Source organism: Marmota marmota, unplaced genomic scaffold, assembly GCF_001458135.2.
Source record: "Marmota marmota marmota unplaced genomic scaffold, marMar, whole genome shotgun sequence".
Taxonomy (NCBI): Eukaryota; Metazoa; Chordata; class Mammalia; order Rodentia; family Sciuridae; genus Marmota; species Marmota marmota.
Window position 1 is genome coordinate 4870248 of NW_026000020.1, and position 12189 is coordinate 4882436.

At 39.0% G+C, this 12189-nt stretch overlaps 2 protein-coding genes across 6 annotated transcripts in view; one reads left to right on the forward strand and one right to left on the reverse strand.

Annotated features, from left to right (window-relative positions):
• Positions 1 to 422, reverse strand: part of Eif5b (eukaryotic translation initiation factor 5B) — a 60612-nt gene extending 60190 nt beyond the window's left edge. For 3 of the 4 annotated variants that reach the window (XM_015499683.2, XM_048810267.1, XM_048810266.1), the window contains exon 1: positions 107 to 341. In XM_015499683.2, the coding sequence (XP_015355169.1) occupies positions 107 to 141 (35 nt within the window). In that variant the 5' untranslated portion in view covers positions 142 to 341. Of the gene's footprint in view, positions 1 to 106 lie in introns of all 4 variants that reach the window. The other variant, XM_015499682.2, reaches the window with a different exon arrangement.
• Positions 423 to 1203: 781 nt separating this feature from the next.
• On the forward strand, positions 1204 to 10759 carry Txndc9 (thioredoxin domain containing 9). Of its 2 annotated transcripts, none has more exons than XM_015499684.2 (5): positions 1204 to 1360; positions 3286 to 3504; positions 5020 to 5138; positions 6669 to 6923; positions 10534 to 10759. In XM_015499684.2, exons 2-5 carry the CDS (start codon positions 3316 to 3318, stop codon positions 10649 to 10651), a joined length of 681 nt encoding a protein of 226 aa, XP_015355170.1. In that variant the 5' UTR covers positions 1204 to 1360; positions 3286 to 3315; the 3' UTR covers positions 10652 to 10759. The 2 variants fall into 2 exon arrangements, with proteins under 2 accessions (XP_015355170.1, XP_048666225.1); XM_048810268.1 differs by having other exon boundaries at positions 1205 to 1360; positions 3266 to 3504.
• Positions 10760 to 12189: the final 1430 nt, after the last annotated feature.

Here is a 12189-nt window from a genome sequence, read left to right on the forward strand (position 1 = left end):
GAGCTCGTCGCGAGCCTAGAGCCGGGTCCGAGCCCGCGCCCGGCGGGACCCGCGCGCCCCCACAGTGCGGCGGCGGCGCTGCCATACGGACCCAGCCACTGCCTACCTGTCTTCGCTCTTGTTTTTCTGTTTCTTCCCCATCGCTTGTCAGAGGCGCTCGTGGCCCCTGCCCCTCTATTCGGATAATCACAGACACACTGTCTCCCGTTCGACTTCGGTCTCGGCCCGGCTCCGTCCCCCGCCGCGCTGCCGCTTCTCGCACCGGGCTCTCCACAGACCCGCGCACTGGGACAGGGCACATATGGTGTAAGCTCTCAATGCGCAAGCGCATCGCCCCGCCGCCTCGGCGTGGGGACGCAGGGCGCGGCTCATCGAGAGCTGCGCTTCGGGTAGAGCGTCGCCAGTGGACCCTTTGGCCAGGCAGGAGCACGAGCGCCCTCTGCCGCAAGGATCAGCCGCGCACAGGGGTTTCCAGGTTCTAGAACCCGGCGGGAGACAATGAGGCTGTTCACTCCCCACGTCAACTCCTTTTCGGCCAGGGAAAGCAGGATTGGCATTCGGTTCAGAAGAAAGCCATGGACTTACTTTCCTTGTAATCTTTATATTCTTAGCTGCACGAAGTTCAGTAAAGAACCACAGAAACCAATGATGAGGTCTGGGGTTCTGGAGGACAAAATTGGGACCTTTCAGTAACACCAATGGATTAAGAACTATGTACGGTCACAAAAGGAAACACACAACAGGACATATCCACCAATTCCCTACTATAAGTCTTAATCTTTATAAGCAAAGTGAGGCCAAGTCCTAAAAATTCGTGTGTCCAAATACACGAAAGTCAGGAGAGAAGCTACGGGTGTTCCACACCTCCATCTGGGCGATGGTATTATAGGAGTTAATTAAAAATTCATCGTGTAGTACGGTATAATTCAAAAGGAAAAAATGGAAACGTGTTCAATAAACATAAGAGAAACAAAGTTCGAGTGTCAGTTCTGAACACGATCTCATTTCTGATGTAACATTCATGAGTAGAAAGTCAACTCCAGCGTGTGCATTAAGAAACTACAACTTCCAGTATACTTTGCTCCCTCTCCCTCCCAGCAATTCACCCGGAAGAAAGAAAAGGATCGGAAACACAGGTTCCGAGTGGCAGAGGAAAAGCGCATGCACGGAAACCCTCCTCACTCGGCGGTCCACCTCCTCTTCAGGCGTCTCAGATTGTATCGCGAGAGGACCGGACCCAAAGAGAAGGCGGAAGTGAAGGCCGATTCCTAGTCCCCGGCAGCTATAAGGCTGAAACCAAAGTGGGGTGCTGTCCTGGAGCTGCTGGTTTGTCGCTTGTTAAATATCACCGAGCTCTCAGGTGAGACAACGGATGGTGTGATAAATCCGGTCACCACGTCCCAGTGCTGAGGGATACATAGCCACTCGATATTCGGCTGGGTCGGGGCAGGGGCGCGGCCCGGACGCCGGTGTCTGTGCAGAGGCCGAGGCTCTGGCGCATGCGCCCCTAGAGCGTTACGGTGGGTGCTGCACAGTTGGCCGCGTCTGTCTGCCTGGTTTCGGGGAGTGGCCAGGATGCTATTGGAAAAATCCCGGGGGACGGTTAAGGACGAGGCCCTTGGGTGTATTGGTGGGTATCTCCAGAGGAACCAAGGAAATGGCTAGGAAGTTTGAGGACACTCGGTGTCCTTTCCCCATCCTTGAGGTATGAAAAGTTATGGGGACCACCGCACCATGTCCTTCACCCCGTTGTGAATGCAGTGCCCACCGCCATCTGAGCCCAACACTGCTCTGCTTAATCATTTCTGTTCCCAGTTAGCCCAGAATTAAATTTTGAGCTCATCCTATAAAATTCTAGGATAAGCGTCAGCTGTGGTCACATTGATACTGACATTTGAGGCGAGGGGAGTTGGAAATCTTATTTACTATGTTTGAAGTACGTTCCTTTTTAATTGTATAGCATTGATGAGGTGCTTAAAGTTTGGTTTTTAAAACTCAAACCTTTGCTACTTGATCAGTTGACAGAAACGATGCTATGTTCTTTTAACATTAAACACATTTATTGAATACCTGCTGGGTCTAAACATTGCTAGGTCTGGGGATACAAAAATAAAATCAGCATTTCATCTGCTTTTCCTGTGAAGAAAAAGGAACTAGAAGTGATGTTTGGAAGAATATTTCCCTAAACTCAACCTTTCTTCACAGAGGCTCTTTGAGGGCCAGGTCCAGTGTCAGAAGCTGACTGAATGAGTTTACATTTTGTTCAGATTTTTAAAGTGCTCCAATATTATTTGTAAATGTGTTTTGGTTTTTTGAGATGCAACAGCTTCTTGCTTTGATAGGCAAATTATATTTCTGGGATAATAACCGGGGGATACACATTAAATTGCCCTTTGATAGTGGTAGAAAATACTCTTTAAATATACAATTGAGATCTTTTTTAATCTGAGTTCTGTTTTAAAACTTACTTTTCATAAAGAATGATTAGGGAGAAAACATCTAAGAAAATATTTAAAGTGTTACATTGTTTTACATTCAAGTTAAGAATACTGAATTTCAACAAGCTGAAAACAGTATCAATTTTTGCAATCTCATAGATTTTGTCAGGCAACAGAAAAGGAATGGATATTAATGCTTATGGAACAACAGGCAACATTCTTTGTAGAAATTATAATGAGACTTCTTGTAAGTTAAAGGATTTGAAACTCACAGGATGGTGACCATGAAAAAGCTGTCTTTTGCACAGCCAGTGTTGAAGCAAATTTTGACACATGTGTGAACACCTAAAACCATTGTTCACAGTTGTTTCTTGCTTTTCTTCCCTTTACCTTGGTAAAAAACATGATTGTCAGTATACAACCCTAGGTATAACTGCACAACTCATTTCTCTGTAGTCTGGTGATGGTTCTAATCATTTATCTTTGTTTTAATGTAATAAAACAAACTAAATAGAAGCACCTGACATTTGCTCTGAGTACTTGCATTTCAGTCTTCAATTGAATTTCAAGTTAAAATTGTTTCCTTGGTTTAATTTGTATAGAAATACATTATCATCAACTCTAGTTCCTCCTTAGTTGGCTATGACAAAAACATAAAAAGCTTTAATTTTTCTGAAGTTTTGATGTGACTGTAACCTATTGAAAATGAAATTTTAACACATAAAATCAAGTGCTTGGGTGTTGGCAGAATACTCTGTAGAGTACACCTTGCTAGAATTTTTGCAAATGAGAGAAAACTTTGCTAAATGTTTGCTTTATTTCCAAAGTTTGTCAACCTTCTTCCCAGTATCAGGACTGAACTATACAATTTAGAAAAATGGAAGCTGACGCGTCTGTCGACATGTTTTCAAAAGTCTTGGAGGACCAGTTGCTTCAGTCGGCCAAGCTAGTAGAAGAACATCTGGATTCTGAAATTCAGAAACTGGATCAGATGGACGAGGACGAATTGGAACACCTCAAAGAAAAGAGACTTGAGGCACTAAGGAAAGCTCAACAGCAGAAACAAGTAACCTCTCTGACCTGCTTTCTGAAATTGCTATAACAGTATGCTCCTAACAACTTATATATACATGGGCTAGACATTTCAGTCCTCATTTTTAGAATTTTCTTAATTTAACATCCATCACTGTTAAAAATTTTGGTAGGAAGCTGGGAGTGTGGCTCAGTGATAGGGTGCTTGCCTACCCCTTGAGCAAGACCCTGGGATCAACCCCTAGCACCACCAAAAAAAATCTATCTCTATGTGTATATTGTATATGTATATGTTTATATGCACACATATGTGTGTGTGTAAGGGTATATAATGTATATACATATGAAAATTTTAACCCAGGGAAAAGAACATCAGGGAAAACAGGCCACGTGTAATACTTGAGGTGCTGACATATGGAAGAAATGTAAACTTTTCTCTCTAATCTTAGTCTAAGCTGGGATCTGCACATTAAAGTTGCTGTTGCATTCAGTATGAGAAGACTTTTGTAAAACTACTCCAGGCCCGGGTGCTTGTTACGCATGTGTCAGGCGCTGTTAGGCATGGTTACATAGATGTCTTTCTTTCATTTTCACAGCAGCCCAAAAATGAAGTGGTTGCTCTATTGTGTTCACTTTACAAATGAGGGGATTGAGTCAGGAAAGTCATTAGAATTCTAGCCCAATATGTGGTGGAACAGGTATTGAAACCTGTGCCTTCTGCCTGCAACCAGTGTTCCTTTTCATTAAAACCAGATTACTAAAAGGGGGGAATGAGCTTCCAGTAGAGGTGATATGCTTCCTGCTGCAGGAATGGTTCAAAATCTCTCAGGCTTGGTTGATAATGGGTTCTGATATTGGTTTGAGAAGTTGGATTAGATGTGAGATCTTTGTTGGTTCTAGACTGTGAGAGTAAGACTACTCTTTCTTCTCATTGTCCATCAGTGGCCAGTATAGAACCTGTCTCTTATGAGGTAATCATCAGAAGCACACAGGGTTCCCAAGCTTCCAAACTGCAGTAACCTCCCTGACCCCAAGACTGACTGGTTTTTTTTGTTTGGTTGGGGTTTTCTCTGCATGGAACTTCATTTTTAAAAGTTTTGCCCGGTTAGATGGGTAGCTCAGTGGTGGAGCACTTGCCTACAAGCATGAGGCCCTAGACTGTATCCCTAGCACTGCCAAAGAGGATAAAAAGCTTTGTATAACTTGAATCAAATGCTTTATTAGCTTAAGAATGTAAAAAAATTAAATGTACATTTATATTTTAAGTCTCGAGTCTTAAATTTGTATTTTGAAAATTCTGAGAAAAGAAGTGTTTTAAATTATCAAGAGAGCTAAGTGTCATAAATCTGAGCCATGCTATGGAGACAGTCACTGTCCACAGACTAGTTTTGCATTGATACTAAAAACATAGGAAAGTAAACCTGCTAAAAGTAATTCATTTCCCAAGAAGATAAAATTGACTTCATTACAAAATAATATAGTGACAAAATATCAAATGGTACTGAAAGGGGAATTTCACGTGTGTAATCTTTTCTTCTCTCCAAATTAGGAGTGGCTTTCTAAAGGACATGGGGAATACAGAGAAATCCCTAGTGAGCGAGAGTTTTTTCAAGAAGTCAAGGAGAGTAAAAAAGTGGTTTGCCACTTCTACAGAGACTCCACACTCAGGTAACTTTGTTTCCTTCCTTGACTAACTCTTTAAAATATGATGAGATGTTTGGATGGAGATATGCCTTGATAGAAAACTAAAAGGAACAACTTGTATCAAAACATATTTGAGTACATTTTTTAATATTCTAGTTAGCATGTTAAAGTTGTGATTTTAGTGATTAAGTTAAAGACATGCAAAAAATTGAATATTATCAAAAGGCAATAATATTCCCTTATAAATGGCTCCTAATTCCTCAATTATGTTTTCATGACTCTAAAAACATCTTGGAAATGTACACTTAAGCCAGGTGTCGTGGAGCATACCTGTAATACCATCTACTTAGAGGATGAAGCAGGAGGATCACAAGTATGAAGTCAGCCTGGGTAACTCAGTGTTGCCCTGTCTCAAAATAAAGGTTTTTTAAAAGAGCTGGGAGTTTAGTTCAGTGCTAGAGCACTTGCCTAGCATGCATAAAGCCCTGGGTTCAATCTCCAGTGCAGCAGAAAAAAAGAAAGAAATGTACTCTTAAGATTCTTAGCAGAGGGTTGGGGTTGTGGCTCAACGGTAGAGCACTCACCTAGCATGTGAGAAGCACTGGGTTTGATCCTCAGCACCACATAGAAAAAAGTAAATAAAAATATTGTGTCCACCTACAATTAGAAAATAAACATATTCTTCACCAGAACAGAATTATTCATTTCTGCTTTTTCCCTTTTTAATACATGTGTGTGTGTGTGTATGTGGCTATGTGTGTATATATGTATGTATGTGTGTGTGTGTGTGTGTGTGTATTCTCAGTATTGGGGTGGGCGGGCACGGCTTTCTAATTGGTGGTGTTTCATGATATTTGAGTATGTTTTTTATATATATTAATATTATATATATGTGTTTATATATATATTATATTCTAGTCAGCATGTTAAAGTTGCTCCTTCATTTCTCTATTCTTCAGAACTAAAATGGCCATATTGATTGATATATTATTTGTAACCCTTAACCTCATGTGCTTCTCAATGATACAGTCAGAAGAGTTTTGGTGACACTCTTCAGTCTTTCTGGACTTCAGATATGACACGATGTGTACTTACAAGTCTTATAGGTCTCTTCTGAGCTCTCTCAAGTTCAGCTTTGTCCTTCTTCAAACTATCCTGTATGAGATGCCATAAACATCCATAAGTGAAACAACATCTTAATTTTTGGCTCTTACCATGAATATGACTCCTTTTATTCAAAAAGCCCTTTATGACTTAAAGCATGTATTTAATATTTTGGTTTTTTAAATAATTATCATTAGGGCCAATTTTACTTTCTAGGATGCTAGGGTGTCTTTATACATCTCATGAGGCAGTTAACTCAGGACTTGGAAATGTGGTCATCCAACACAAGCTTTGGTTGGCTGCCACATTTTAATGCTCAAACAGAAAAACTTTAAAATCAGATGCACACTGATACTTGTTTTTTAAAAAGAAAATCAATAGCTTTAACTTTTGACTTGGTATGTTATTACTTACTACTTACAGGTAATAATTATTACTTATTACTCACAGGTGTAAAATACTAGACAGACATTTGGTGATACTCTCCAAGAAACATCTCGAGACCAAGTTTTTAAAGCTGAATGTGGAAAAAGCACCTTTCCTTTGTGAGAGACTGCGTATCAAAGTCATCCCCACACTCGCGCTCTTGAAAGACGGGAAAACACAAGATTATGTTGTTGGATTTACTGACCTAGGAAATACAGATGACTTCACCACAGAAACATTAGAGTGGAGACTCGGTTGTTCTGATATTCTAAATTACAGGTAACCTTTAGCAAAAGAATAGATTTATTTTAATTTTTCTTTTTATTTCTTTGTAGTTGTAGATGGACAGAATGCCTTTATTTTGTTTATGTGGTGCAGAGGATCGAACCCAGTGCCTCACGCGTGCTAGACAAGTGCTGTGCCACTGAGCTACAGCCCCAGCCCAATTTAATTTCTATCTAGTTGTTATATTTAGAGAGGATTTTTGTGTCTTAATATTTATTTTATGAAATTAAGACTTTTAGGCTGAGATGGGAATAGTTTCTCAAAGGAGAGGCTTCTTTTATTTTATTTCTCCTCTTTTTCTCACCACTGAAGATTAAACCCAGTGACTTGAGCATGCTAGGCAAACTCTCTACCACTGAGCTGCATCCCTAGGCCGTTGTATTTTATTTTGAAAACTAAGTTGCCCAGGCTTCCTTGAAGACTCTTGATTGAACCCAGAGCTGCTCTACCATTGAGCTCCATCCCCAGCCTTTTTTACTTTTCATTTTGAGACAGTGTCTTGCTAAGTTGCTAAGGCTATCCTCAAACCTGTGATCCTCCTGCCTCAGCCTCCAAGTATCTGGGATTACAGGCATGTGCCACTGTTCCTGGCGTGAGAGCATCTTTGAAGCATACATTAGCATGATCTTAAAGCAAAATGAGATTTAGAGATAAAACTTGAGTCTTGGAGTACACCTGACTGAAAAAGTTTTCAACTGAATATTGAAACTAGTTCTGTATTAATCTGGAAACACAAAATGACACTTCCAAGTAGACTCTTCCCAATTTTTTCTTCCTTTATTTTTCTTTTTTTTTTTTTTTTTTTTGCAGCCCTGGAAACCAGAGCCTTGTGCATGCCAAGCAAGCACTCTATGACTGAGCTAGCCCCATTTCCCCAATTTTATACTGACATAAATTATTCCCTTTGATGAAATTAAAAATGCTGCTGTAAGGGCTGGGGATGTGGCTCAAGCGGTAGCGCGCTCGCCTGGCATGAGTGCGGCCCGGGGTTGGATCCTTGGCACCACATACAAACAAAGATGTTGTGTCCGCCGAAATATTTATTAAAAAATAAATATTTTTTAAAAAAATTCTCTCTCTCTCTCTCTCTCAAAAAAAAAATGCTGCTATAAGGAAGATTATATTGGGGGAGTTTGTTTGTCTGTTTTTATTTTTCAGTGCTAAGGAACAAACCCAGGGACTTATTAGGCAAGTGCTATACCCTGAAGGTTATATTTTAAAACATTAGATTTTTAATGTAGATACTCCTGTTGCAGAATCTGAAAAGTAAAAATGTTTTCTGTACTTAGCTTACATTCCTTACTATGGACAATTGTCTTAGTAAACAATGTAAAGTCCAACTTGACTTTCTTAGATATTCATCTCTTTGTCCACCTCTAGATAAATAATTTATCCAGTTCCACAAATCAGAACCTACCATCTTGGGTTTGTTCCTATTCTTTTTTTCTTTTTTTTTTTTTAATATTTTTTTAGTTGTAGTTGGACACAATACCTTTATTTTTTTATTTATTATTATTTTTTTTTTTGTGGTGCTAAGGATTGAACCCAGGGCCTCGTACATACTAGGCGAATGCTCTAACACTGAACCACAACCCCAGCCCCTGTTCCTGTTCTTGATTTGAAAAAATAACAGGTGGGCTGGGGATGTGGCTCAAGCAGTAGCGCACTCGCCTGGCATGCGTGTGGCCTGGGTTCGATCCTCAGCACCACATACAAACAAAGATGTTGTGTCTGCCGAAAACTAAAAAATAAATATTAAAAAAATTCTCTCTCTCTTTAAAAAAATAAATAAATAAATAACAGGTAAAATTGTGTAGTTAGTTAGCATTCCAGAGTCATAGTGCCTTTCAAAACACGTGGAAAAGTCTCTCATCTTCTCTCTCACATTTCCTCATCTTTCTTTTCTCTGAATCTCTCCTAGACATGCTGACATCATTCCTGTATTATAGAAATTGGCAAAACTTTATATTTTGAAAAAGTTCAAATAAATAAGTTGCAAAATAGGATAAGGAAATCTCATGTGTCCTTTACCTATAACCCCCAATTTTAAACTTTCTTATTTTTTTAATATACTCTTTGCACATACATATAAATGTTCTTCAGAATCATTTGTGTGGAAGTTATAAATGCCATATCTCTTTACTTCTATATACTTACATATGTATATTCTAAGAGTAAAGGAATTTTCTTATGTAGCCATAGTACAATTATTAAAACAATTAGTAATTTATAAACCTATTCAAATTTTACCATCATCCCATTATTGTTCTTCATACCGCAAAAATTCTCATTTAGTCATTATGGGCCTAGTTTCCGTTAACCTGTAACAGTTGGATACTTTTTCATTCTTTGAGGCATTGACACTTTTGAAGTGTACAGATTAGTAATTTTGTAAAACCCCCCCTAGATTGGGGTTATGCTATGTTTTCTTAAGGTTAGATTCAGATCATATGTTACTGTTAGCCATATTACAAAAGTGATATTGTGTCCCTTCTCCTTGGTGCATGAGATTAGCAGGCATATGATGGTTTGTCTCATTTCTGGTGGTGACTGAGAAAAGGTTGACCACTTTTTTATCTTGCCAAAGGGTAATTTAATGAGGAACCATTCTGTCTTCTACATTGATTATTTAGAGATGTTAGTATGAAGAGGGACTAATTTTTATTCACTGAATTATAGTCTTTTTCTGTTAGCACTTACTTGGAAGCTCAAATTGCCTCAAATTTGGCCAATGAGAGCCCACGTCATACTGACCTCTGTCCTTTTAACATGTCCATAATTCTTTGAGCCCTACTTTTCTGCTCCAGTGATAGGGAGGCTATCATTGTACTCTCCCTGGAAGTAGCCATTTCTGCAAGGAACCATTCTTCTTTTCAATGTCAAATGATTTTCAAAACCAAGATCTGGGTGCTAGGAATACTCCCCAGACACTTGAAAGAAGAAATTATCTCATTTTGTCTATTTCTCAAGCATCATTAAAGGGAGTTTAAAATGAAAGAAAAAAGTTCTATACCAATTCCAGATTAATAATAATGACTTCTATGGGTTTTGCTAACTTGTACATAAATAAACATGTAGAAATGTTCAGCAGGACCAGACCAATCATGGCAGCTGTCATTCTGCTAGTAAAATGTCTCACCCAGGTTAAGCATCTCCAGAACCAACGAACCAAAACACTTGCCTTCTTTCTGAACTTTTCAGTCAGAAGTTATATCAGCACGGCCTGTAAAATGTTAATTAATAATTAACGGTAAAAAAAAAAAAACAAACTAAAACATTTGGCAGTACAAAATAAGGTATAAAACTATTATTCATTAATATAAATATTCTACTTCTTGGGAGAAAACCTGCTATTGGGTCTCCTTGTACTTCAGTGAGTCCTATTCCTGTTCTTCAATAAATCCTGTGCTTACTAAATATAAATACACACACACACACACACATTCTACTTCTGACACTGGCGTTTAACAAGAAATATTCCACTATTACAAATGTTTGATGTTACAGTGAAGAAGAAAGTTTTTTTTTTCTTTTTTGTAATTAAGTATACCAAATGTATTGCGTCATAAAGATAAAATGCTTTTCAATTTTCTTTTGTTTTCAGTGGAAATTTAATGGAACCACCATTTCAGAGCCAAAAGAAATGTGGAACAAACTTCACAAAACTGGAAAAGAAAACTATCCGAGGAAAGAAATATGATTCAGACTCTGATGATGATTAGAGTTCAATTATAATTCTTTGTAAATCATCTATTTATTTCTGCTTTCTTCACATTTCTGTTTGTTTTCTAAATCCTATTGATTTTAATAAATTGGTCTTCTAACACTCATATTCTGTAGTTTTGTACAATTCTTGTTTAAGATGAGGAAAACTTTGGAGTTCTTAAGTTACCTGGGAAGGGTCGGGATTCTCTATTTTTGAGATTGACTTTATCTTTGATTTTATTACACTATGATTCTTTTTTTTTTTTTTTTTTTTTTTAAGAGAGAGAATTTTTTTTTTTTAATTTTTAGGTTTTTTTTGGCGGACAAAACATCTTTGTTTTTTGTATGTGGTGCTGAGGATCGAACCCGGGCCGCACGCATGCCAGGCGAGCGCACTGCCACTTGAGCTACATCCCCAGCCCCTACACTATGATTCTTAACATCTTTGAACCATTTACAGTTGTAGTTTTTAATCTACTAAGATGGAAATAAAAATTCAACAAACTATTCCAGGACTAATCCCCCCCCGCGCCCAGGGACACATTACCACTAAGCTTCATCCCCAGCCCTTTTTATTTTTTATTTTATTTTGAGACAGGATTTCACTAAGTTGCCAAAGCTGGCCAGGAACTTGCTATCCTCCTGCCTCAGCCTCCCAAATAGCTGGGAACAGGCACACCTCAGTGTGCCCAGCTCAGTACTAATTGTTGATCGGCATTGTTTGTACAGTAGGTCAAGTAACATTTACTGGTGCCGTTGTAAATAAATTGTAAACTCTCACTTATGGGATATATTTGAACAGCTATTAAAGAATTTGATTATTTATTTTTGATGCATGTTGATATTCAGTCAACTGAATACCACAAAAAGCTCTCAGGCTGTTAACATATTTATTTAAAGGATCCGCATGGCTTAGGTTTTAAAACATTAAAGAACAATCAGGAAACACTTGGAATGGCAGGATGAGGACTCCTCTATCACTTCACAATAAAACAACCATAACTGGCAAAATTTTAAAACCAAATCTGGAAATTGTCACAAGAACATGCAGCAAAAAAAAACACTTATTCAAGAAAATCTAAATCTTGTTTAAAACGAGTGAGACTGCCATCTGAGTCATGACCTCACTCCTCCTCCCTCCAGTTCCCAGTCTTGAGCTTCAAGATTTTCATTTCCCATGCTCTCAGTTATAAGGGGGTTTTTCCCCAGTAAGAATGGCTGCTTTCCACCCAGTCCCCACTGTGACAGAAACACTAACCCAGGAACAACGCACAGAATTCTGGGCCTCAATTGTCTATTCATAAAGTGAAGGTTCCATGGGACCAAAGGCAAGAGAAAACCAGAGGCCACTGCTCCACCTACAGACATGGGGGCAGGGAGGGTCCGTCCCTGTCTCTGAAGTAATGGCGCTTAGGTTCTGTCCAGTGGAAGTGATTCCATCAAACAGGTCCATGGAAAAAAAAAGTTCCATAGAACTCCTTAAAGGGACTAACTGACCAACCTTATTCAGGACAATAACAGAAGGTCAAGTGGAAGGGTGCTGCCAAATATGAGG

Bases quoted from the DNA above. Each gene is read 5' to 3' on its own strand.
- Txndc9 (XM_015499684.2), top strand. From the start codon at position 3,316: ATGGAAGCTGACGCGTCTGTCGACATGTTTTCAAAAGTCTTGGAGGAC. The intron at 3,505-5,019 runs GTAACCTCTCTG...TCTCCAAATTAG, and splicing joins AAGCTCAACAGCAGAAACAA to GAGTGGCTTTCTAAAGGACA. The intron at 5,139-6,668 runs GTAACTTTGTTT...TATTACTCACAG, and splicing joins TACAGAGACTCCACACTCAG to GTGTAAAATACTAGACAGAC.